Genomic DNA, 26,855 nt, shown 5'->3' with positions numbered 1-26,855 from the left:
TCCTGAGTAGCTAGGATTACAGGCGTGAGCCACCAGTCCCTGACAAGAAAAGGCTTTATAGTATGACACAGCAAAGATCAAGGTAAGACAAAGGCTAGGGCCCAACAACATACTGGCTAGTGGCTTCAAGTTCAGATGTACAGGAAGGGACAGTGGTTCAGAGATGCAGTAAAATGCCCTCAGGTGAGAGGAAATCTTAGTGTTGTTATGATTTGCATTTTTATGGCTAAACATTTCTTCATGCCTCTATTTAGTCATTTGTATTTCTTTTTTCTGAGAACTATCTGTTTAATTCACTTGCCCATTTTGTTAATTGAATTGTTTGTTTGCTGTTTACTTTTTCAAGTTCTTTGTATATCCGGGATATTGATCCTTTTGTGAGTTGAATAGCTGGCAAAGATTTTCTTCCATTTCTTGGGGGTAGACATTCTCTTAGTTCTGGTAATCTTTTCTTTTTCTGTGCAGAAACATTAATTTGATGTAGTCCTATTGTTTCTTAGTAATTGGAATCCTATTCAGAAAACAATTAACTGTGCCTACAACTTCCAGAGTTTTACAGATTTATTTTTTTGTAGTGGATTTAATGTTTCAAGGCTTTCTAAGTTCTTTGATCTATTTGGAGTCGATGTGTGTATGTGTGTGTGTGTGTGTGTGTGTGTGTGTGTGTGTGTGTGTGTGTGTGTGTGTGTGTGTGTGTGTGTGTGTGTAGGTTGTGGGGCTTGAACTCTGGGCTAGGGCACTGCCCCTCAGTTCTTCAGCTCAATGCAAATGCTCTACCACTTGAGCCGGTTTTCTTTTTCTTTTTTTTTTTTATTGTGAAAATAGCGTACGGAGGGGTTACAATTACATGGGCAAGATAATGAGTACATTTCTTATCAAGCATTGTTGCCTCCTCCTTTGTTTCCCCTTCCTATCCCTTTCCATCCCCCCACCCCCCCACCCAATCCTCTCTTCCCTTCCCTGCCCCCCGCACCAAAGTTGTAAACTTCATTTTTCAACATAACGACTTGTACAGCTCATTGTTGCAATGGGTCCACCTATATCCCTAATTAAACGATTTGTTTTTTCCCTTCCCTTCCACAAATTATACCAACATCAAATACAGTGAAAGCAGGGGTTATACCATGGGGGAGGGACATACAAAGCAACAAAGAAATAATCTTATAAATATGTTAGAAACAATAGCATGAAAGAAAAAAACATTTGAATACTTATCTTGGGGTTCATTTCTCTAACATCGACTTATCTGACCTTTTCTGCTTGACTCAGGCATATGGTTGAGCCGGTTTTCTAGTGGTTAATTGGAGATAAGAGTCATGGACTTTCCTGCCCAGGCTGGCTTTGAATCTCTATCCTCAGATCTCAGCCTCCTGAGTAGCTAGAATTATAGGTCTGAGCCACTGGTGCCCAGCTTGGAGTTGATTTTTGTACAGAGTGAGAGATGGGGTCAAATTTCAGTCTTTTGCAAGTTGAAAACCAGTTTCCTGGGTGCAATTTGTTGAAGAGCCTGTCTGTTTTCTGGCATATGTTTTTGCCTCTTTTTATTAAAAAGATAGGATGGCTGATTTTATTACTGGGTCTTCTATCCTGTTTTATTGTCTTTGTGTCTGTTTTTGTGCCAGTTTGAAGTTGTCAGGTTACTGTGGCTCTGTAGTATAATTTGGCTATTTGGTCTAGTATTATAATACCCTTTTACTCAGAATTCCCTTTTCTATCTGGTGTCTTTTATGGTTCCATATGAAATTTTGGCTTGATTTTTTTTTATTTCTGTGATGATAGACATTGGGATTTGGGGTAGTGCATTGGATCTGTAGATTACTTTTGGTAGTATGACCATTTTCTTAATAATTTTATGAATCTATTAGCATGGGAGGTCTTTACATTTTCTGGTGTCTTCTTCAGTTTTTTCCCCAAGGTTTTATAGTTTTCTTTTTTATATTCATTTTTGTATGTTTTTATTGTAAAAATACTGTACAGAGGGATTACAGTTACGTGAGCAAGGTAATGAGTACATTTCCTATCGAGCATTGTTGCCTCCTCCTTTGTTTTTCCCCTATCATCCCTTCCCTACTACCTCCACAACTACCTCCTTCTTCCTCCTCCGACTGAAGTTGTAAATTCATATTCAACATAGTGTCTTGTACATCTCATTGTTACAATGGGTCAACCTGTATTCCTAGTTAAACATTTTGTTTTTTCTGTTCCCCTCCCTTTGTAGGGGTTAGTTAATAACTAAGTGTTTTGTTGATTAAGCTTTGAATACTGGTGTAGCTTACCCCATAACTTTTAAAGTTAGGAATAAAGCTAAATAATATAGGAATTGATTTTGCACCATTGCAAGAGGTAATGAATTCTGCCAGCGAAGAGATCCACCTATAACTAGAGGTGTGTGACTTCAGCCAGTAACTTTGAGTCTGAAAAGAACTGGAAACAAGAACTGGAAATATGTATTTTTGACTCATGATTGGTTGAAACCATAGCTATATAGCTCACAGAGAGCTGACTGTCCATACATGCTCAATGTCTTATGTAAAAATAATCACAGAATTAGGCACTGTTGGCTCCTGTCTATAATCCTAGCTACTCAGGAGGCCAAGATCTGAGGATTATGGTTCAATGTCTGCCTGAGAAAGAAAAGTACTTGAGACTCTCATCTCACCAAAAAGCTGGAAGCAAGCCAGGTGCTGGTGGCTCATGCCTGTAATCCTAGCTACTCAGGAGGCTGAGACCTGAGGATCACAGTTTAAAGCCAGCCCGGGCAGAAAAGTCCCCATGAGGCTCTTATCTCTGATAAACTACTCAAAAAAGCCAGAAGTGGCTGTGGTAGAGTGCTAGCCTTGAACAGAAAGAGGCTCAGGGATAGTGCCCAGGCCCTGAGTTCAAGCCCCAGGACCAGAAATAAAGAGCTAAAAGTAGAGCTGTGGCTCCAGTTGTAGAGCACTAATCTTCAACAAAACAGTTCAGTGATAGTACCCTGGCTCTGAGTTCAATCCCTAGGACTGGCACTAACAATATACTCATAGAAATGTGTTTTTTGCTTTTTGGGTGTTTTTTTTTTTTTTTTTTAGTTGGCCGTGGGCCTGAACTCTGGGCCTGGGTGCTGTCCCTCAGCTCTTCAGCTCAAGGCTAGTCAAGGCTAGTGCTCTACCACTTGAACCATAGTGCCACTTCTGCCTTTTTCTGCTTATGTGGTGCTAAGGAATCGAACTCAGGACCTCATGCATTCAAGGCAAGCACTCTACCACTGAGCCACCTTCCTAGCCCCATAGAAATGTTTTTTTTTTTAAAAAAACATTCTACTTCAGAATAACCCAAATATCTATCAAAAGCAGAATGAACAAAGTATATTGTACCAAACCAGTGAAATATTATGCAGTAATAGACAAAATTCACAATATAGACAAAATCTTCAAACACAAGGAGAAAAGAAGCCAGATGCAAAATACTATATACTACATTAATTCTTCCTCTTATAGACAGTTTGAAACATGCAGATCTAGTTGTGGAAATAAAATTTAGACTACTGATTTCTGTCTGTTGGGATAATAGAAGAATAGTATGCAGTTCTTTTCATGAATTCAGCACTAAGCTAGTTAGGTTGCACTAGCCATACTGAAACTGTATTCAACTTTATTTCATCCATTGCAGTGCTGGGGATCTAACCTAGGACCTTGTGTGTACAAGTTCTTTATCACTGAGGTACGCATCAAGTACTGGTCTTCTCTGTCTTAATCACAGTGATGTTTACATGAATATGTTAATTTTGTGAGACCTCACTCAGGATAAGTGGTATGGTCAAGGACAATATGTGGTACTTGCCCCAAAATTATGGAAAATACATGATGTCCAAAATATTTGCTTAAATTTTTAAAAATATCAGAAACAGTACATGCAATTGGATACCAATATTGAAAAACATACATATATATAAATGTAGATTGCCCAGGGTAATAGTAGATATAAATGTAGAAAATCAATATACTGATAGAGTAGAAAGATTGAAATCCCATCCACAAAAGTATCAACAGTTGTTATGGCTCGGTAATGAATAACTTACACTTGATCACTTTGTACTTTTCTGGCTTTTCAAACTCCTAAGGTACAAGGAAATGGTGGGAGCAAACCTGCATTCCTCTAAGGAGAGGAGCGTGAAATGCAAGCGAGGGAAAGCATTTCATGAGAAGACAATGTCCTTCCGAGTGTGGCAGACTGAGAAGGAGACGATGCGAAACCAGATAAAGCAGTGGCCAGCCAGTCATGAGCTCCCAGCTCCCCACCCAGACTCTCTTTCTACCCTTATCAGGGGACTGGTAAAGTCCTGAGTCTCCTGCTGCCTTTACAACTCAGCTTCCAGAATCAAAATCATGAAGTGGTTGGTTCTGCAATGGCTGTTATTCCTCTGCTTCTTGATTGTCCCTGTGGGCGGAAATTGGAAAGGGAGAACTTTTTTTGACCTTGACATCCCTGAGTACCGTAGGTATTTTGCCTGGGCTTTCAAATGAATCATGAATAGAAACTAAAAGGACTTTTTTGGGGGGGTGGGTAGTTTGATTGTAAAGCGGAGCCAGAGGCTAGCTATAAGACAACAATAACAAAAACAAACGATGCAAAAACCTTTATTGGTTCCTTTGTAAGGTTAGGATGTGCAGGAGAAACGAAATGGTTAGAGCTCAACTTTTGAGCACCTCCGGATGTTATGAGTAGAACAATGCTTTTATTTATGTATGCTTGGGCCACTGTCAGAAGGCTAGTCAGCTGACAACTACTCGGTGAGAATTATCTGGGTATTTTCCTTGTAAAATAAGGGTGAGGGATGAGATCTCTCAGGACTCTTGGTTCTGGGAATTGGATTTAAGTTCTGGGGATTTAAAGTGAGGTGATTTTATTATCAGAGTTATGGGGAGTGGATCTTTACTCTCAAGAACCAAAGAGACCACTAGGTCCTTGGGCTGGGAGAGGAAGGGGGGAGCTATGTGGAGTGGGTATGTGGGCAAGGGAGGACCTGATAACAGAAATGGTCTTTTGAGGGCTGCTGTGTGTACACCTTCTGTTCCAGTTATCAGTGGGCCCATACTGGAGCCCTGCAGGAAGAGACCCACGCAGGATCAATGCAAGCCCAACTGCATGAAGCATGAGCACTGTGCCGGCGAGCATTATTGCTGCCATTCCTACTGTGGAAGTGTCTGTATGCCCCGCAAAGAATTTGGTAGGATCTGAAAAGCAACTTTCCCCTCTTCATCCAGCGTGGAAAGACTGTGGACTAGCCAGAGTCTTCACTCTCCACCCCTACCCCCACCCAAGTCAATCAAACCTTAGGAGGCCTGACATCCCCTCCCACCTGTGCTTCTTGGATGTATTCACAGAACTTTCTCTATCTCTCTCTGGAGGTGCTAAAGTTTAAACTCAGGGTTTGTACTTGCTAGAGAGGAGCTCTACCACTTCTACCAGTCCATTTTACTCCTTCCTTCCTTCCTTCCTTTCTCCCTTCCTTCCTTTCTTCCTTCTTTCCTTCCTTGCTTTCTTTCATAGGGTCTTGTTCTTTGCTTGGACTGGCCTGGAACACCATTCTATTTACACTTTCTGGTCTAGCTGGCATGACAGCTAGATGCTACACCTGGTTTTTTCCTGTAGAGATGGGGCTGTGAGAACTTTTTTGTCCAGTTGGCTGGTCACCACTGTCAGTTCCTTTTCAGCCTCCTGATCTCATCCTCCTGAGCAGCTGGGATGATGAGTTCATGCCGCTGCATTGTGTGGTCATCTTTAAGCCACAGAAATTATCCCCCAAATGTAGGGAGCCTGGTTTAAAAGCCCTCTCTGTGACTAAATCCCTATCCCTTTTCTTTTTCCAGAGAAAGACAAATAACATAAAATCAGCAACATCATGCTCAGCGCTGGACCTTAACCCCGCAATGAGAGCTGGAGGACACATGGAATGTTTGGGAAAACCATTACATGACTTCCTGTGGAACCATCTTTTTGCCCTAGGTGGGAGTTGGGAGTTGGAGACATGTACCCAGGACAATGTCTCTCTTTCCTCTCTCTCCTCTTCTTTTAGCTATCACAGTCATAGTCTTAGGTCCTTGCCAAATATGTAATCAAGGGTTTCCATTTCTTGTTTCTTGGTCTCAGAACTATTTGCTGCCCCAACTATTTGTTTTCAGCCTCCCTTCCTCCTAGTTTGGATCTCTCTACCTTCCTAGCTTTCAGAGGTTTGGTCTTTTTTAAAGCCAAGGACTTAATTAATGTCCTATATATGATATGGTATGTTCTTTTGGTGATAGAAGCTATGATCTCTCTGTGTTTCCCCATATCTGGATTTAGTTTTTTTCACATAACGTCAGACTTGTCATCCAAGTAGGTCCCCCACAAGCTACTTCTTATTGTAACTAATGTCTGGAAATAAAATCTTGCATAAAGCTAATAGCACCCATGGTCTATCATGGAAGGAGATGGCATGGCCTCTTTCACCATGTCCTTTGCTCAGCAATGACTAATGTATTACTGTCTTTATTCAGTTATTTGGGATTTAGCAGAGTCTTTTCTATGTAAGTATTGTGGGAAGAACAAACACCCTTCAGAGGGCTATAAAACACCCAGATTATGGGCAAAAGCTACTTCACACTCGAGAGTTTATCACTGTTTATCTTGCTGGTACAGAGACCAAGGAAGAGTTAATTCATATGATCCAAACAAATGGAAGCCAGGGAGGGGCACGAGGAGAAGGGACAAAGGATACAGATAATACCTTGATGTATGAAGAAGGAGGGGATGGTTAGATGGGCTGCACATCAGAGTGGTTTTCCTGGAACAAGACATACTTGGTCCTACCCTGAAAGATGAGAAGGAATTGCTATACCTCAGGGTGAAAATGATTTCTTCTTCCCTGGTGGGATTATACATAAAATGAGGGAAGGAAAAGGCCAATCTGAATGTAATGAAAGGATGATACCCTATCCCACTACACAACAATAATTGAAGCCACTGATAAGATTGATCATAAACTTGGATCTAAGCTCTAGATTGTAGTACATGCTGATGTGCTAAGCAAAATAATTCATTATAGTGCTAGAATATGGTTTTGCTAAAAATAGCAAAGGAGAGAATGAATAGACACAGATTGGTAGTTGAACTTCCCCAAATTCACTCGGCACACTGAGTGAACAAACAGAGCCTTTTCTCTAACCATGTATGTACAGTAGTGTTTGAGTTGTCTGAAATATGTGTATCTCAGGGGTCAGAGATAGGTTTAAAATACAGATTTGGGTGGGGAAGAGTATTATGGAGGAGCACTGGGCAGAAAGAGTGCTAACATGGCCTTGGAGAATAAATGGTTAGGGCACTGGAGTAGAAATGACCTCTCATTTGCCCCCTGGGTACACAAAGGTACACCCAGAGCCTTTGTTTCCGGTTGTCTTGCTTCACAGCCTGGAGTTAGTCTTTTCTGGAAGCTTCAAAAGTGGCAGGAGATTGATCTTTAAAGGCATGGGCTGAGATCCTCCAGGGGTCTTACTTTGCTTTTACTGGAAGGATTGGTCCAAAGTAAACCGACATAGAAGTTTGACCAAAGTTAAGCAATTTCAGTCACAGAATAAGAAGACAAAAAAAAAATCAGCAATCATAGAGCAGAATTCACAACACAAATAAAACGGTGACTTATCAACATGGGTAGAAAGTATTCAGAAGTACTGTAAAGTATACATACTTTTAAAATGAGACATTTAAAAAGTATATCAACAGTTGTCAATAGATTTAAATTGCAGTATAATTAAGCTAGAAATAAAATAGCTAGAAAAAATTTTGTGTGATTAGAAATTAAAACACTGTGGGGCTGGGAAGGTGGCTCAGTGGTAGAGCGCTTGCCGTGCATGCCTGAGACCCTGGGTTCGATTCCTCAGCACCACATAAGCAAAAAGAAAAAAGCTGGAAGTGGCACTGTGGCTCAAGTGGTAGAGCGCTAGCCTTTAGCTGAAGAGCTGAGGGACAGGGCCCAGGCCCAGAGTTCAGGCCCCACGACCCCCCCCCCAAAAAAAAATAAACACGAAGAAATCACAGATCAAAGATGAAATTATAAGGGAAATATTTTTAAGTGAAAAATAAAACTGGGACTTAAAAAACATGTGGATATAAGGCAGGCTTAGGGGCACATGTACATAATTCCATTGCTGGAGAAGTAGAAGCAGGAGAATCATGAGTTCAAGGCTAACGTGGGCAATATAAGTGAGCTCAAGGTCCACCTGGGTTACATGGCAAGACTCTATCTCAAAATCAACTAACCAACCCAAACTCACAAAAACAATGGATAACATCTAAAACTAGAGTAAGAGCTCTAGCCTTACTAATATGTACTTTTAAAGAGAATAAATCCCCCCGAATAAATGGTTTTACCTTTTATCTAAAAAATTAGAGAAGTAATGTTAAATAAAATAGAAAGACTAAGATTAGAACTGAAAGTAATAAGTAGGAATAAACACAAAATTAACAAAGCCCAAATTTGGTTCTGGAATACTCTAATGAAACCAATGACTCTTTTTTTTTTTTAATTGTAAAGATACTATACAGAGGGTTACAGTTACATGAGTGAGGTAATGAGTACACTTCCTCTTGAACATTGTGAAACCAATGACTCTTAATGATTCAGTAAACGTGGGAATCAGAAATAACAGATAATCAACCTGACCTCATAGCAATAAAAACCATTTGGATTACCCACCAGCTGCACTGGACATTGATGAAAACGAACTAAGCAACTCAAGGGCAGCGATGGGAGGGAGGGAATGAGAGGGAAAGAGGGAACAGCTGACACTAAACAAACGGAAAGAGTTGTACATATCACCCGAAGCAGAAGAAGTAGTTGTGTTGTCAAAGCTCATAGAATTCACAAACTTTATAGACCACGATAATGACAATTGTGAAGGTTAAAATGTTTGTGACTTTAACTAAGTATCACTATCCCACAATATTGTGAAATTTATGTAATGAATCTCAATAAAATTATTTAAAATTTTTGGATTAAAAAAGAAGAAACGTGCCCGGCGTTGGTGACACACGCCTATAATCCTAGCTACTTAGGAGGCTGAGATCTGCATCAACAGAGCCGAGGACTATAGAAACCATGAAAACCTTGGAAACCATGAGCAGAAAATAAGTAATTCTTCCATTTGAGGTGTTTGCTCCAGTGAAGTATTTTGTTTGCACGTTACAGAAAGTTAACTAACACAACAGTCTGGAGGTTCTGGTTTTGCTAAGGGGGAAAAATAGTGACAAGTACATCTACTCCATTTCCAGAACTCTCTGTTCTTTATGTTAGGTGAAAAATGACACAACTTAGAAGAAAGATAGGAAGGGCTAGAGGTATGGCCTGAGTGATAGGCCCTGAGTTCAAATACCAATCATATCCCCTCTTGCTCCTAAAAAAGGAAAAGGTAGGAGGAAAATTTCATCTTTTTAGCATTGGAGAGAACTTCTTAAGCAAGAAATGCAAAAATCCTAAAGGAAAACTATGGCTAGTATTGGTTACATAAGTTCTAGAATCTCATAGATCAAAGCACATGCTAAATAAAGATCAAAGGATATCTGAAGGGTTCATTTGCATACCAGGTTTGCCATCAGAACAGTTGTGATGAAAACCACCACTAAGCGGAAACCAAAAATGGAAAAGGAAAAGGCTCATACTAACATTTTGGTTATTGGACATGTAGATTCAAGCAAATCTACCATTACTGGCTGTCCAGTCTACAAATGTAGTGAGATCATCATCATCATCAACAACAATAACAAAAACCATTGAAAACTTAAAGGAGCTACTGAGATGGGAAAGCTTTCTTTCAAGTATGCCTGGGTCTTGGATAAACTCAAAGCTGAGCATGAATGCAGTGTCACTATTGACAGCTCCCTGGAAATTTGGGACCAACAAATCTTATGTATTGATGGAAAAAAGGACTTAACCTAAAGCTCCACCCTCCCCTTGCCCTTCCCCACCCCCCCCTGCTGCCACCTGACAGCTGTAGCTTAGAACTGTCCTTGCTGCTGAACTCACTGAAGAATCATCTTCCCTCCCCGTCCCCTTGAACAATGTACCACCAGTGGTCTTGGGAGAGAGTCTGAGACCAAGGCCCCTTAGATGCCAATGCCCCTGATGAACACAGAGGCTATTGAGACCTTGAGACTCTTCAGTCAAAATAGCATTGCTCATCCATCCTGTCTCCATCTCACCCCATTTCCATCTGCCCCCCTCCACTTCACTGTTCTGCCTAATATTTAAAGATCCCTAGTTGTAGGGATGATATTCTCTATGCTGAAGGAGACTTGGCTACCCTTCCCAGGCTTCATTCCAACGCCTCTTGGTCTGAGTTCACTTTCTGCCCTATCTTTGTTCTGATACCCTCGTGACTCAGTTTCCTTATAGTGATAGTCCTTGGTGCCCCAGAACACAGAATTTTAAAATTCATCTCTGGTCATGTTGAGAGTTCTTGACAGTCTTTTCTCAATCACTGAAAGGTTAAAAGGGGAAAATTTTTGGAAGATTTAAGGTGATTGAGGAACATGTTATGGAAATGTGTGTGGAATACTTCACACCGGACGTTTACCTACTTCCTTGCTTCAATATGAGGGTACGCAGCAAAGTAGGAGTCATTTGGAAACAAAGAGCTCTGGAGGAAGCTTGTTTACTTACTCTACTTGAGCTTAGGGCAAGGTATACTAGAGAGACTTATAGAGCTAGCTGTTCTCCTCATGGTCTTCTGCCCAGGCTACAGGCACATTCCTGGTTAACTGGCCATGCAGTGAAATGTACCATGTCCCTGGGATGAAGAGGGGTGTGAACAAGCTCTCAGCCGTGGAAACAGGGTAGAAAGCTGGGTGCTTCCTGCATGAGAGCCAAAGTGGGTGGTACTAGAGTGAGAGTAGGGTCCTGCCTGTAGTTCTTCATGGTTGGAACCTGGAAGTTGACACTGGCTTTCCCTTTCCTGGCCATATTTAGACCTTTCAGTCACAAAATGCTCCTCGGTTTGCTACCAAGAGCAACCACTGTCATTTGGAAAAGCTGGGGAAAATGGTAGGTTGCTGGTAGTATGGATATTTGAACAATATGAAGTCTTTCAATCCATGAACATGGGATATCCTTCCATTTACTTGAATCTTCTTCAATGCTTTTCATCAGTGTTTGACAGTTTTTATTGTATAGATTTTTTTACTACCTTGGTTATAGTTGCTGACGGATATATTTTAATGCTAATTAAATTAGTTTTTAAAATTTTCTTTTACAGATTATTTTTTAAAGTGTAGAAATGCAGCTGATTTATTCATGTTGATTTTGTATCCTGTAACTTTACTGAATTCATCTATTAGTTCTAACAGGCTTTTGAAGTAATCTTTAAGGCTTTCTATGTAAGGATTACATCAACAAACTGGTTATTTCGTTCTTTCTTAAAGAACTCATTTATTTATTCAATTATTTATTTATGCCTAATTGACACAGGACTTTCATGCTAAGGAAATAAATGAAGGCACAATGTCTATGTGCCTCTGATCATATAAGATAACATTTATTGAAATGAACTAAAAGAAAATGAATGAGACCAAAAAGCCAGAAATGGAGCTGTGTCTCAAGTGGCAGAGAACTAGCCTTGAGCAAAAAAGCTCAGGGACAGTAACTGACCCAGAGTTCAAGCTCTTGAACTGGCATAAAATAAGGATGAGAATGGGCATCTTTTTCTTTTACTAATCAGTGAGGAAAAGCTTACATTTTTTTCTCTTATGGGTATAATGTTAGCTATAAGTTGAGATAAGACCTTTAATTGTCTTGAGGTAATTCCTTCTAAATCTAATTCATTGAGTTTAAAAAAAACCTTTATTTAACATGTGTATTACGGAAAACATATACAAGCAAGGAACAAAGTATAAAAAGTATTAATGCCAAAAGGAGTTCAGTCGGACATGACTGTCTCAGTCCTCCATGCAGAGATTTTTTTTTTAATCATGAAAAGGTATTGAATTTTGTAAAATGCCTTTTCTCCATCTGTTGAGATGATCTTATGGGCTTTTTTGTCCATCATTCTGTTAGTTTTTTGGGGGGAGGGGTGGGGATTGGTCATGGGGCTTGAACTCTGGGCTTGGGTGCTGTCTCTCAGCTCTTCAGCTCAAGGCGAACACTCTACCACTTGAGCTACAGAACCATTTCCAGTTTTCTGGTGGCTTATTGGAGATGAGAGTCTCATTAACTTTTTGCCCGGGCTGGCTTTGAGCCCCAATCCTCAGATCTCAGCCTCCTGAGTAGATAGTATTACAGGGGTGAGTCATTGGTGCCCAGCTAATTCTGTTAATATTGTCTGTCATACTTATTGGTGTGCTTAATATGAACCACCTTTGTATCCAGGGCAAAAGTCCTACTTTATCATGGTGAATAACACCTTTTCAAATTAGTATTTATTTTTATATTAACAAATAGAATCTTTATGTAGTATAGCATTATAATTTGGTATATTTATATAAAGTATAATGATGCAATCAGGGCAAACAGCATTTCCATCACTTTTAATATTATTATATCTATGTGTTACAATCTTGTAAACTCTTCCTTGGTTGTTATTTGAAATGCAGAATTGATTTCAGACAGTAGTTAACTTACAATATTAGAGTCACTTTTCCTCCAACTGTAATTTGGTCTCATTATCCCCTTTTCTTCTAGTCTCCTTCCCTTTTGCCCTTTCCTGTCTCTACTGACCATTGTTCCACTCTGCATTTTCATGAGATCAACTTTTTAAGCTTCCACAAATGAAAAAGTACATGTACTATTTGCCTTTCTGTGTTTGGATTACTCTACTTAACATAATATCCTTCAGTTGCAGCTGTGTTGCCATAAATGACAGTATTTTATACTTTTTTATGTCTGAATAATATTTGGTTATACATATATTCCCATTTTTTAAAAAGCCATTCTTCTACCCATGGACTTTTGATTTCATAACTTGGCTTTGCAAATGCTGCCACAATAAACATGGATACAGGTATCTCTTCAATGCAACAATTTCATTGCCTTTGGCTACATATCCAGTAATGAGATTGCTAGATCATATGTATTTGCCCCCTGTGCACCCGTGTCTTATAGGATCTTGCCCAATTAAACTTCCCTCCTACCAAAACAGATCAGTCTGTGCTAAAGTTATTAGATTTATCAAATATAAAATACATGACTAGGGCTGGGAATGTGGCTTAGTGGTAGAATGCTTGCCTAGCATGCATGAAGCCTTGGGTTCAATTCCTCAGTACCACATAAACAGAAAAAAATAGAAGTGGTGCTGTGGCCCAAATAAATGGTAAAGTGCTAGCCTTGAACAAGAGAAACTCAGGGACAGTGTCCAGGTCCTGAGTTCAAGCCACAGGACTGACAAAGATAATACATGATGAAGAGCTAAATTGGAATGTCAACTAAACAACAAATAATTTTAGTATAACTGTCACTTGCATTGCATTAGGAAATCCATAAGCAAAATTATAACTGAACATCCTTTATTTTCTGTATTTCTTCCTCCATGCCCATCCCAGAAACTCTGATTTCTACTAAGACTTTCTGATTATTGTTTTAGGCCATAGGCTAATTCAATCAACTAATTTTCAAGACTCCAGTTAATAGACATAACTATGTTAAATTTTAAGCCAAAAGGCTGGCCTGATCAAATAAATTTAAAGTACTGTAGGACCTTTAATCTTTTAGGGGAACTGAAGTAATGACATATACCATCTCTGACTGTAGACTCAATAGTTAAAGGGTAATAGGCACTTATGGATACATTCACTAAGAGTCTTACAATATGGAAATGACTTTGTTAACTCAAGGCCATTCATCCGTGATCCTATTTGCTTCTCAGGAAACCAAGAGCTGATATGGTCTATGTGGGACCTCCAGAGAAAAACTAATAGGATCTGTTTCATCAGTAAAGCACTGGAAAGGTATACATTAGCAGCTGGGATTGCCCCAGGAATGATTGCAAGCAAAATAACCCTGCCCTGGTTCCAAACAAACCCCTGTTATCATTCAAGTATGGTCGCTTAGTCCAGAGTGCAGTAATGGGCGAGTGTTTCAGAAGGCAAACAGAGAGCCAAGACAGAGTATAAAGCCCCTGGGGAAGCCTGGTAATACCTTTCCTCCACCTGTCACTCAACCTTAGACAAACCCCTTCCTTCCTCTAGATCTCAGTTTTCTCATTCATGAAGTAACAGGACTTGGGAGAATCCTCTGGAAAGCTCTTTGTTTTTTGAAAAAAAAAAAGTATTGTTATTTTTATTGTTATTGTAGAGTTGATATACAGAGGGGTTACATTTACATGAATCAGGTAATGAGGTAATGAATCAGGTAATTCTTTTTGAACCATTGTCTGTCTCCTCTTCCCTCGCTCTCTCTCAGTTTTTCCCTCCCATCCCACCCACAAGATGTACAGTTCATTTTCCACATAGTGCCTAGTGAGTACCACTGTTGTATTTTTTCACCCTTTGTTCTACCTTTTCTGTGACCGCCCCCAACCTTAACCTTCCAGATACAAGCTAACCACCAGCATAACCGTGTTCACCATAGCATTGTTTACCATAGCCAAGCTATGGAATCAACTCAGATGGATGAATGGATCAAGAAAATGTAGTTATATAGACACAATGGAATTCTACTTATCCATCAGAAAGAATGATATTGCACCATTCTTAAGGAAGTAGAAAGACTTGGAGAAAATTATAGGAAGCAAAGTAAGCTAGAGCTCAAGTAACACAGGTTGCATGGTTTTCCTCATTTGTGGTAACTAGAATGTGCCTACAAATCTGGAAGGCTCTTCTGCACATGCTATATTCCTTCTCTGGATTGTGTGTTCCCCTGCCCCATCTTGTTCTCTCCCTCTCCACAGCTCCGCCTTTTCCTGGAGGAACAGAGCTCTCCTGCTGCTTTTCTCCCTCTCTTTGGAGCAGACGTCAGCATCACAGAGAAACAAAATCCAACGTAGGTTCCAAAAGGCTCTGGCCTTTCTGTTTCGGGAGGCTGTCTTGAGAACAGAGACGTAGACACGAGGCAGGGGCTGGTGCTGTTTGAGGCCTCTGCTGCTGGTTGGATTCAAAGACACAGAAAACTACCCTTGTTCACCATTTCCCCCTTGCTTGTCCCTCCCAACTACTTATCAGTTTCCCGGTTTATTGTTTTAATATTGATAAGTCACTGGGAATGAGCCTGAGAGACAAGATGTGTGAGAACCATAGTATAATAGTTGAGAGGAGAGATGGGGTGAGGTCAGGCGCTATAAAGTAACAGTAAAGAGGGAGAGAAGATTGATTTGGGGAGAGATTTAGGAGATAGAATTGATCAAAATCCTTGATGGACAGCATGCTGGGGTTCATGAAGAAAAGGGAATGAATCTCTGGATTTTAACAACACTGAAAACATAACAACACGGAAAACGTTGGTGCCAAAGGTGAAGATTGGGAACAGAGTATAAGCAGGTCTGATTTAGGCCAGGAGTGACACAGTTCTTTTTTAAACAGGGATAATGAGATACCTGAATTTTTTTTTTTTTTGTTTCTCAGGCAGTTGGAAATAAGGATTATTTTTTTTAGCTTGGAATAGAGGGTAGGTTTGGAAGAAAATGTGGGAATCAGAGCTGAGATTGTGGGAATAGATGAGATCTCCCTGTAAGTGGATGCCCAGTAATGCTGGGAGAGACCAGAACTCTGAAAGTGTCCCCAGGAATCCCTCTGGGTATGTGTACTAGGGAAAAGACTATACATAAGGTAAGTGGCTATGACCACGTGGCCAGGCTACAAGGAGAGTTCTAATTAAGACTGTCTTTGTCATAGCATCCAATTCATTCTTCTGAACTATTCTCTTTTCAAAGAACAGAGAATTATAACACAGTTGAAGGAAGATATGTTCCCATGATTATCTACCTGGTTAATATTGGAGCTAGGCTGCTAAGTCAGATCTGTCTGGCAAATATGATTCTACCCCATTTCCTCCACTCTTAGAGGCAACTCAAAAGTTACACAGTTAAACTCAGACTGCAATCACAAAGAAGTTAAGGACCAATGTTGAGTCTTGATTTCTGTTTCCATGATGTTTCCACTACTACTTAGTCCCCTTTGGACAAAGTAGCTAGAGGCAGAGAAGTTAAGGATTAAAAATACTAGCTTTTTGCTGCTCACTGGTGGCTCACACCTATTGTAATCTAGATTCTCAGGAGGCTGAGATCTGAGGATCGTGCTTTGAAGCCAGCCAAGGCAGGAAAGTCCATGAGATGATTTTCTTCGTCTCCGTCTCCGTCTTTGTCTCCATCTTCGTCCTCATCTTCTCTTTTGGTTGGTTGTTGGGGTTTGAACTCTGGGCCTGGGCATTGTCCCTCAGCTCTACAGCTCAAGGCGAGTGCTTTACTACTTGAGCCACAGTGCCACTTCTGGTTTTCTGGTGGTTAATTGGAGATAAGAGTCTCACAGATTTTCTTTCCCCGGGCTGGTTTTGAACTGCTATTCTCAGATCTCAGCTTCCTGAGTAGCTAGGATTACAGACTCCATGAGATTCTTTTTTTTTTTTTTTTGGGTCTGGTTGTGGGGCCTGAATTATGGGCCTGGGCGCTGTCCCTCAGCTCTTCAGCTCAAGGCTAGCACTCTACCACTTGAGCCACAGCGCCACTTCCGGCTTTTTTCTTTTTGCTTATGTGGTGCTGAGGAATCGAACCCAGGGCCTCAAGCATGCAAGGCAAGCACTCTACCACTGAGCCACCTTCCCAGCCCTTCCATGACATTCTTAACTCAAATAAACTACTCAGAAAAAACCAGAAGTGGCTCTGTGACTCAAGTGGTAGAGCACTAGTCTTGAGCACAAAGAGGCTCACGGACAGCACTCAGGCCCTGAGTTCAAGCCCCAGGATTGGCAAAATAAAAAATAATATAAAATAAAATACTAGCTTTCAAGAAAAGAACTCCTCAACTTAAGGCAGGGTCTTGTTCTCTACCTTATTTCATGCCTTGGAGTCTATGGTACATTTCTGTTTAGTTTTGTTTGGGACAAGAGGTTGTTGACTTATCTTTTTCATTAGAATACAGCAATGGCACAAAGGTAAGGGTTTTGTTTTTGAGACAGGGTTTTACTTGCAACCCTCTTGCCTCAGCCTCCTAAATCTTAAATTTATAGGAGTACACCACTACATTAAACCCAAGATACTTTCCCTTTAGTCCTATCTGAGCACAGATTTCTTGGTTCAGATCTATCTAGATAGGCCAAGAGTGTTAAGGAACAGATTTGGGCCCTAAATATATTGCAGAATAAGAACTGAGAATTGAAGGTACAGGATGATGGGGTTGAGAGATATGATCTATTCGCCTTTGCCATGGGAGAAAAATCGAAGTTCTCGAGGTATGTGTTTGTCCAAACATTTCTTTCTTGCAGAGAAAGCAGGACAGTGCCCCCAAGAGAGGTTCCAGTGTAGAACGAGCATTGTGGATCTGTGCAAGACAGATTACAACTGCAAAGCCTTCCTGAAGTGCTGCCCTTTTGCCTGTGGGAAAAAGTGCATGGATCCGTTTGTGGGTAATATCATCTGGACTGAAGGCGACGTCGCTCTGGGGGCTTTCCACTTCTTTATCCACAACCGACCCACCCAGAACCAGGGAAAGCAAGACAAACAGGCCAGATTTCATGCTTTTCTCATTCTCTGATTTAATTCTCCACCCTCAAGTATAAATCCTGAGTCATGACCCGGTGCAAAATCAGCCAGATGTTGGTCTTCTTTAGTCCAACATTCATTCATTCACAAATAACTAATACCTTTTTTGTTTGTTTGTTTGTTTGTTTTGTTTTGTTTTTTTGGTCCAATCATGGGGCCTGAACTCTGGGCCTAGGTGCTGTCCCTCAGCTCTGCAGCTGAAGGCTAGCGCTCTACCACTTGAGTCACAGCACCACTTCTGGCTTTTTTCTTTTTGCTTATGTGGTGCTAAGGAATCGAACCCAGGGCCTCAGGCATGCAAGGCAAGCGCTCTACCACTGAGCATCTTCCCAGCCTCCAACTAATACCTTTTGTATGTTCATGACGACACGTCAGGAGACTATCATTAGCACTGTGGTTTAAAAAAAAAAATCAAACTCAGCTGAGATGTTGGATCATTTTTTTACTCTTTGATCTTTAAGGAGGTTTTTTTCCCCTTGCTTAGTATTTTGCATCTATTATATATAGGAAACTATGCCTTCCGTAATGATTCATTTATTCAGTTATTTCTTCCACAAATATCTATTGTCAGTGACCTTTGGGCAAAGTCTACGAGGAACACATTTTTAGGTGGACACGTTGAATTTAACCCATTACAGTGCAAGGCTCCACTGTAGGCCACTGTGAAGTCTTGCTGTAGGAATTTATTGTAGTATTTGGGCCTGGGTTGGATAATTTGGAGGGGATCCACAGAAATGGTGGGGGGTTGCCTTGGATTAGGCATTTTCAGAAAATGGAGCACTTCTTTTTTTTTTTTTTTTTTGATCAGTCCTGGGACTTAACTCCACTATCCCTGAGTTCTTTTGCTCAAGGCTAACACTCTACCACTTGAGCCACAGTGCCACTTCCAGCGTCTTCTGTTTATGTGGTAATGAAGAATCATACCCAGGGCTTCACGCAGGCTGGGCAAGAACTCTATCACTGAGCCACAGTCCCAGCCCGAATGGGGCAATTCTTTGGCTCAATAGTTGAATGTTCTCTGTAGGAAGAGCAGCTAGAATGAGGCTAGAGCTGTAATTGTTAATAAGGTGAAAGTCACTCGTGTTAGCCGGTAGAAGGAGGTGTTTGCTATTTTATTGTTTCAGGGTTAATTTTTGTCCCACTTTATTACAGCAGTAGCGTGGCCTTGAACAATGCTGGTGTCCTATGAGAACTTTTATGTCCAACAGGCAAATAGTAGCTCTCAGCTATGTCAGGTCAGCTTTTGGACAGGAGGGGTTATGTCTTTGTTTCCATTGTGCCAACTACTTTGTTAAGCACTGTGGATACAGCTGTTGTCAGGTCTGGTTCTCTCAAAACTCAGTCTCGGAGAAGAAAGATAAACCCCAAAGTACTTTGCCATGCTCTTCATAATACCCTTCGTAAGAAAGCAAGTGATGCTTATAACATCAGACCCATGGCATACACATGCAGTCCCAGCACTGGGGAGGCTGGGGCAGAAAGATCATGAGTCTGAGGACAGCCTGCTTGACATAGTAAATCCCAGGCTAGCCTGGGATTTACCAGTGAAATTTACCAATGAAATTCAGAAGTGTTCCTTGTATAGATAAGACTAGAACATATGTCTTATTTTTCTTTTCTTGACTGTGGCTCTTTCTGTGACTTGGCCAATGGCATTGTGAATTATGACAAAGACTAAGAATCCGGGAACCTTTTTTTTTTTCTTTTGGGTGCCAGTCTTGGGGCTTGAACTCAGAGCCTGAGCTCTGTCCCTGAGCTTCTCTTTGCTCCAGGATAGAACTCTACCACCTGAGCCACTTTCAGCTTTTGTTTCTGTGTCTTATTGGAGGTAAGAGTCATAGGGACTTTCCTGCTTTGCCTTGGTTCTAACCAAGATCTTCAGATCTTGGATTCCTGAGTAGCTAGGATTATAGGCGTGAGCCACCAGAACTTGCCTAAAGGCTTGGAAGTCTTTTGTTTGTTTTTTGTTTTTTTTTTTTTGGGCGGGGGTCCGGTCATGGGGCCTGAACTCTGGGCCTGGGCGCTGTCCCTCAGCTCTTCAGCTCAAGGCTAGCGCTCTACCACTTGAGCCACAGCACCACTTCTGGCTTTTTTCTTTTTGCTTATGTGGTGCTGAGGAATTGAACCCAGGGCCTCATGCATGCAAGACAAGCACTCTACCACTGAGCCACCTTCCCAGCCCAAGCTTGGGAGTCTTTTATCACTAACTTTTATGTTCTTCTCTTTTTGTTTCTTGCCATCAGAACCCTGCATGCAACCTTTAAACACAGGAAGCTGTGCGAAGAATTTGAGTCGGTGGTATTTTGACTTTAAACAATATCAATGCAGATTGTTTACCTATGGTGGCTGCATGGGGAATGCCAACAACTTCCTCAGCAAGGAAGATTGCAGGAATGCTTGCCAGTTACTTGGTAAGACCTTTATCACTAGCAGTAGGAGGGCCTGGTTTAACTAGAAATGGTATATGAGTATGGTTTTAGACTCATCATTGAGATTGATCTTCCTTGATTCAAGAGGTAGCTCTGTTAATTCACTGGTTGGGCGGTGTTGGGCTAGTGAGCTAGCTGCCTTTGTAAGTTTCAGTTTTCTTATCTATAATATGAGGATAATAACAGCATGTACTTAATAATAGATTTACCATGACCAAAAGAAAAATGAGATCAAATGGGAATCTTAAGGCAGGGAACTGAACGTTTAAATAAAAATGACTAGAAGGGGCCTCTGGGAGTCAGGCCAGGGATGGAAGTACCACTCTGGGATGCTTCCTTAGAATGTGGGGAGCCGGGGCGGGGAGAAGAGCCAGGGATATAAAACCTGATCCTTCCTTCTCCAGGTCATTTCACATTCATATGAGCTGATTTCCCTCCATAGCTTCTACCTTAATGCCTTTCCTGCACCCAGGCTCCCCTTCCCTACAAATAAGTAAACTCTCGCAGGACTTCCAAGGCTCTTCATTGCCTCCCAGTAACAGAGCGCAATGCCCAAGAGTCGCCTGATCATTTTTTTTCTCTTCTGAGCAAATGGGTGGCCCACTCTCCACTTCTCAGGCCCATGACTGCCCCTGACTCTCATTCAGGAACTTTATTCTGCTCTTCCAGAGCTTGCTTTTATGCCCTCTCCATCTACAATGTTTCTATCCTTAAAGCCACCGCTCCTACAAGAAAAAATGAGATAGTATGAATAAAGTATTAATGGCCAATGGGGCCAGCTGAGAACCAGCCCTCGGTGGGTGGTACTTCCTCACAAGCTCAAGTCTGTCCAGAGACTGCTGAGAGCCCACCCACGCATGACACATGCACGGGCAAGCTCTGCAGTGCCGTGAAGGCGGTGGAAAGTAGGTGGGGGGAAGGTGAAAGGCTATGTGTCCATTCTTCAGTGTAGTGCTGGGGGACAGTGTCCCTCCTGCTCCTGGGTTATTAAAATCCTCCTTTTCCAGCTTACTGTGTTTCTTCATCTCAGTTCCCTACTCTGTAATGTTGGGATCATGGGAACCATCTTGCTGAATTGTTGACAGGATTCTACGTGATCAGAGACACCAAGGCTTGACAGGGTGGCTGTCCAGGGTGTGGGCTCACTAAATGGTAACCGTGGTAATGGTGAACAGGGACCTTGAAAATGCAGCACTGTACCCTTCAAGATACTTGGTTCCATTCACCTGGGTACATTGGATAGTATGACCAGATTCAGCCATCCTTTGCTCTTCATTCATCTGCGCAACATTTCAATGTATTCTCACTCACCTATGATGTCCCTGATACGGACTCCAGGTATATCATAGAGAATGGAAAAGAAGAATAAAAACACAGTAGGCATAAAAAGATAAAGCACTGCAAGAGGCTGTGGTAGGAGGATCACAAATTGAGGGCCAGGGTAAGCTACATGGGGAGACCTTATCTCAAACAAAACAAAACAACAAAAACAAATCCTAAAGTAGGATTTAAGTTTTTTGATCAAGACTGGTGCTCTACCACTTGAACACTAGCCCCATTTCTCCTGGATTTTTGATGGTTAATTGGAGATAAGAGTCTCATGGACTTACCTACCTAGGCTGGCTTTGAACTGCGATCCTCAGATCTCAACCTCCTGAGTAGCTAGTATGACAGGCATGTGCCACCAGTGCCAGGTTCAAATAAGGAAACAGAGTCAGACAGGTAAACTTTCTTGCTCAAGGACTAGTAGCAGGTCAGGGATAGAACTAGAATTTTAATCCCATAAATTTCTCTGAATGGCACCCAACTGGATGAAGCTAGTACTACTATAAGCTTCTATGTGTGGGAGACTCTAGGGGATCATGATCCTGTGGCCAAGATGTCAGTCCTTCTTTCTAAGGGCCAGCAGGAATAAGAGGCCATGGAGGTGAGTTTGAGCTGGTTTGTGGAAAACTTCCATAGGTACTAACCATTCCTTTGTGGTAGTGAACATGAAATCACTTAGCAAGTGACAGGAAGGGCTGGGATTCCGTGCTGAGGCATCAGCAACAATATTTCAGGATGTGGTGAGATGCCTTGTTCCTCCATAGCCCCCTAGGAAGTGGACAAAGGAGATGCTGCATTCACAAAGATTAGCCTTGGCTGGATGCCGCTGACTCATGCCTGTGATCCTAGCTTCCCAAGAGGCTGAGATCTGAGGATGGAGGTTCAGAACCAGCTCAGGTAGGAAAGTTCAAGAGACTTTTTTTTTTTTTTTTTTCAGTCTGGTCATGGGGCCTGAACTCTGGGCCTGGGCGCTGTCCCTCACCTCTTCAGCTCAAGGCTAGTGCTCTACTACTTGAGCCACAGCACCACTTCCAGCTTTTTTCTTTTTGCTTATGTGGTGCTGAGGAATCAAACCCAGGGCCTCAGGCATGCAAGGCAAGCGCTCTACCACTGAGCCACCTTCCCAGCTCCAAGAGACTCTTTTAAAAAAAATTGTATATATTTTTATTGTAAAGATACTGTACAGAGGGGTTATAATTACATGAATAAGGTCATGAGTAAGTACATTTCCTATCTAGCATTGTCAAGACTTGTATCTCCAATTAATCACACAAAAAAGCTGGAAGTAAAGCTGTGACTCAAGTGGTAGAGTGTTAGCCTTGAGTAGAAAAGCTTAGGGTAGTGCCCAGGCCCTGAGTTCAAGTGCCAGGAGTAGCACACAAGAAAGAAAGAAAGTTAGACTGAAAGAAAGGAAAAAAGATAGAAAGAAAGAAAGAAAGAAAGAAAGAAAGAAAGAAAGAAAGAAAGAAGGGAGAAAGAAAGAAAGAAAGAAAGAAAGAAAGAAGGGAGAAAGAAAAAAATAAAGAAAGGAAGAAAGAAAGAAAGAAAAAAGGAAGAGAAAAGTTAGCTTTGAACAGGAAGTAAAAGTAGTTTCAAGGATGGAGGGATGAAGTGGGGGTTGCAGGAGTTCACGTCTGCTCTCATTTTAGTCAAGAAAGGACACTGCCCAATCTTCCCTCACAACTCGCGAATGGAGTGTCCACTCCCATGTAAGAATGACTTTGACTGCCTTGAGAAGGAGAAGTGTTGTGACTCCAAGTGTGGTTTTGTTTGTGCCAAGATCTGGAACGGTAAGGACTATGAGTATGACTCCAGCACCCACTGGGTGTGTGCCAAGAATGCCACGGCAGCCCATGGAATGTGGGGCGGGGAGCCCTGGGTGTTGTTGTTGTTATTGTTTGCCAATCCTGGAGCTTGAACTCCGGGCCTGGGCACTGTCCCTGAGCTTCTTTTGCTCAAGGCTAGCATGCTACCAACTTGAGCCACAGCCCCACTTCAGGCCTTTTCTGTAGGTGGCACTGAGGAATCGAACTCAGGGCTTCATGCATGCTAGGCAAACACTCTGCCACTAAGCCACATTCCCAGCCCTGAGAATGTCTGTTTTTAAAGACAGGGTCTCTATATGTAGCCCAGTCTGGCCTGGAATTTATGATCTTCATGCTTCAGTTTCCCAAGTGGTGGGATTATATGTGTGAGCAACCACATCTGGTTAGATAGTGTCAGATGTCTCTTAAACTGACTGTTGACACAACTTGGGAACTTCAAATAGTTGTACAAGGGTGTTATAATTTAAGCTGTTCATTTATGTGTGCACTGCTTCTCGGTCAGAGACACTCCTATTATCCTCCCCTATCCCATCTGCCCTCCCCCCTTCCCACAGACTCACTTCACAGTTCCCACTTTGTTTATTGCATGTGTACATTGAGTATTTGGACTGTATTTGTTCCTTGTCCCTTTTACATTAATCTGTTCCCCTCCAAGACTCCTCCCTATTCAAACTTGCTTCAACTTCTTGTATTCATTTTGTTAAACTGTCCATTAGGTGTTCAAAGGTTTAATCCATGGTACCACTGCTGCCCAGACTATAGTTAGCATAAATTGTGTGTGTGCATCTGTCCCTGAGTGTATTTATGTGGGAGGTTAAATTTTGGGTCCAAAATCCATGTATGAAGGAAGATATGTATTTTTTTTGGACCTGGCTGACTTTACTCAGTATTATATTTTCCAGATCCATTCGTTTCCTTGTAAATACTATTATTTCATTCTTTCTGATGGCTACATAAAATTCATATAGATATATATATATATATGTATGTGTGCATGTGTGAAAGTATTGGGGCTTGAACTCAAGTCAGTGGCAATGTCCACTGATACACCCCCACCCCCACACCCACACCCATTTTACCATTAGGTATATTCCTAATAATTCCTGTTCTGTAAGGTGCGCTAGGGAAAAGGCCAATAGTACATACTTTTGAGCTGGGTGTCAACTCTTTCTGTTTCTAAAGCAGAAGCTACAAACTTCTGTGTGTGGTGCAGGGGATTGTTACTGCTTTGAGGCACAGCATAGCATGGCGGAGAGAGGCAAAAGTTATCAACTGGCTTCAACTTGTATGTTTCTGTGTGGCTTTGGGCAATGCCCTTCCTCCAGGGGGCTCCTCCATTTCAACAGTTTATGAGAAAAGGAAGTTCTAGATGCTGTCTGTATCCACTATTTCTTTGGGGGCAAGTGGGGACTCTTTTGAGACTTCATCATTCCAAAGGACAAGAACTCTTCTGTTGGTAACTATATCCTCCAAATTTGTGTCAAATGTGTCTTATTGTATCCCATCAAGTCAAACCAGGTTTTTGCCCACGTAAGCCGGCGGAGTGTAACAAGATTGATAAACCTAAATGCCTGCAGGACAGCGACTGTCCACTCGAGGAGAAATGCTGTTCGCGTTGTGGCCTCAAGTGCTTTGAGCCTAAAAACTGAATGGTAAGCGGGAAATAGTAGCATCAAAATAATTAATTATGAGCAGCATAATTAAAAACTCTCGCTTTTTTTTGTGTGCCTGCTGGTACTTGAACATAGGGCTTGAATTAGGGCCCGGATACTGTCCCCTGAGCTTTTTTTTCCACTCAAGGCTGGCACTCTACCACTTGAACTGCAGCTACACTTCTATCTTCTTGGTAGTTAATTGGAGATAAGAGCCTCACAGACTTTCCTGCCTGGGATAGCTTCAAAGCACAGTTCTCAGATCTCAGCCTAAGTTGGAAGCCACTGGTATCCAGCTTTGAAACTATTACTTTTCAAAAATGTACACTACCAGGGCTATTAGCAGTTTGATTCTGATTTTGACATCTGTTACCCAAGCAATTGATTTATTTGGAAGGATAACAGCAGTCATCAAGAACTCTTGTATGTTGACAATGTAATTTTAATAGACTATTCTTCATCTTACACAGAGTAAAATAATGTAGACCACATTCTGAAGAAACCCCAGAAGTTATGAGAATAAGAATGCAGAAGATTCAGATGGACTACAACATCCATTATCTTGAACTGCCAGAAACAAAGATTTTGACTTGAAGGTTAACATTTGCAACCTCTGATTGATTACATGTATGACTTGTAAATAAAAAGAACCAGGAATTTGTTATGGAGGGAGGTAGGAAAGGATCGGCGAAGGGAGAAACTCTGTCAATGAGGGAAAATATTACTAATATAAAATTGAAGAATAAAAGGAGTTCTTATAGCAAAGACCACAGAGGTGAAAGACTTCTTAACTAAAGATGTGATCCACTCAAAGAAGACCCCTTCTGATGCTCAGATAAATTGGTTGCTTGGGATCTGCTCATTAGACTGACAAGGGAGATTTATGAATGCCTCAGCAAACTTCAGATGATGGTATGCTTGGTGTTTCATCCTACCACACACATGGAGTTTTCAGAAGGAGGTCTCCGGTTTTTGCCTGGAGCTGGCAAGGATCATGATCCCTCTGTTTGCACTTCCTGTATGTCTGGAACAACTTATGTGCACTACCATTCTTAGTTTATTGGTTGAGAAGGGGATCTCTCTAACTTTTTGTCTAGGCTGTACTTGAACTGTGTTCGTCCCAAAGTCTGCCTCTCAAGTAGCTGGGATTATAGACATGAGCCATAGTGCCCAGCCTCTTATTTTAAAAATACCCATAGAATCTGAAAATTATGCTAAATCCTACTCTTCTTTTTTCTCCCTCAGTGACCTTTTAAAAACCATCTTCTATTATGTAGAAACTCTGGAATAAGAACGCAAGTAAAGACAACAAGGTCTGAGACAGAGTATGTGCCAGGCTCTGGGTGCAGTCATTAACACCAAACAAATAAACATGCAAAGCCATGGCATTGATTACTGCATAATTCATTCTTCTAGTCAGTGGCTCCTGCCACCTGGACATTCCAGATTTTCACTGTCTACTGTGGAGTCTGGAAGTATATAGAAGTAGAATGAGACATTGGTTCACATTCTATACCCTAGTCTCTTTCTTCAATGAGAGTGTGAAATTGATGGGATAAGATTCCTGAGAAGGCTTTGTCTGTGATCTTAAATTTTGTGACCATGTAGTTGCTCACAAAAGGTTAAGACTGAGTTCATCTCATTTCTATCACATGAGAGAATTTGGAGAGAATCAGTGATCACAATGGGGTAATACCTATTTAGAAAAGAAAAGGGGGAGGAGTCTACAGGAGTATACATTTGTTTTTTGAAGAGTGTCTCTTACATGTATGGATTAAGTGTTTAAGGTTGCGGATTTGTAACCTTACAGTTCAAATTCTCCAGAACCCTCTTTCCAGTAGCTTCCTTAGACTCCAACAGTTAGAATCTTCAGTTACTTTACTTGGATCATTTGTCACTCAGGCAGATGTTTTTTGTGTGTGTGTGTGTTTT

General features: G+C 41.4%; 2 protein-coding genes across 2 annotated transcripts; both read left to right on the top strand.

Moving 5' to 3' along the window:
• The first annotated feature begins 4,244 nt into the window (after positions 1-4,244).
• LOC138805219 (protein WFDC11-like) lies at positions 4,245-6,421 on the top strand. Its single transcript, XM_069989856.1, has 3 exons — positions 4,245-4,473; positions 5,057-5,206; positions 5,850-6,421. The coding sequence occupies exons 1-3, from the start codon at positions 4,365-4,367 to the stop codon at positions 5,861-5,863; spliced, it is 273 nt and encodes a 90-aa protein (XP_069845957.1). The 5' UTR covers positions 4,245-4,364; the 3' UTR covers positions 5,864-6,421.
• Positions 6,422-10,893: 4,472 nt separating this feature from the next.
• On the top strand, positions 10,894-25,688 carry Wfdc8 (WAP four-disulfide core domain 8). Its single transcript, XM_069989855.1, has 7 exons — positions 10,894-11,053; positions 14,889-14,980; positions 17,414-17,554; positions 19,934-20,101; positions 23,095-23,235; positions 24,781-24,923; positions 25,394-25,688. The coding sequence occupies exons 1-6, from the start codon at positions 10,926-10,928 to the stop codon at positions 24,918-24,920; spliced, it is 810 nt and encodes a 269-aa protein (XP_069845956.1). The 5' UTR covers positions 10,894-10,925; the 3' UTR covers positions 24,921-24,923; positions 25,394-25,688.
• Positions 25,689-26,855: the final 1,167 nt, after the last annotated feature.

This window comes from Dipodomys merriami, unplaced genomic scaffold (assembly GCF_024711535.1).
Source record: "Dipodomys merriami isolate MVZ:Mamm:240054 unplaced genomic scaffold, mDipMer1.0.p SCAF_39, whole genome shotgun sequence".
Taxonomy (NCBI): Eukaryota; Metazoa; Chordata; class Mammalia; order Rodentia; family Heteromyidae; genus Dipodomys; species Dipodomys merriami.
Note: the sequence above shows the minus strand (reverse complement) of the source record. Positions and strands in the feature narration are given on the sequence as shown.

What these genes read in the sequence shown, in the direction of transcription:
- LOC138805219 (XM_069989856.1), top strand. Translation starts at nt 4,365, where the DNA reads ATGAAGTGGTTGGTTCTGCAATGGCTGTTATTCCTCTGCTTCTTGATT. An exon ending in CCTTGACATCCCTGAGTACC is followed by an intron (nt 4,474 to 5,056) that starts GTAGGTATTTTG and finishes CTTCTGTTCCAG; the next exon opens with TTATCAGTGGGCCCATACTG.
- Wfdc8 (XM_069989855.1), top strand. Translation starts at nt 10,926, where the DNA reads ATGGTTGGAACCTGGAAGTTGACACTGGCTTTCCCTTTCCTGGCCATA. An exon ending in GAATGCTTGCCAGTTACTTG is followed by an intron (nt 20,102 to 23,094) that starts GTAAGACCTTTA and finishes CTCTCATTTTAG; the next exon opens with TCAAGAAAGGACACTGCCCA. An exon ending in TTGTGCCAAGATCTGGAACG is followed by an intron (nt 23,236 to 24,780) that starts GTAAGGACTATG and finishes TATCCCATCAAG; the next exon opens with TCAAACCAGGTTTTTGCCCA.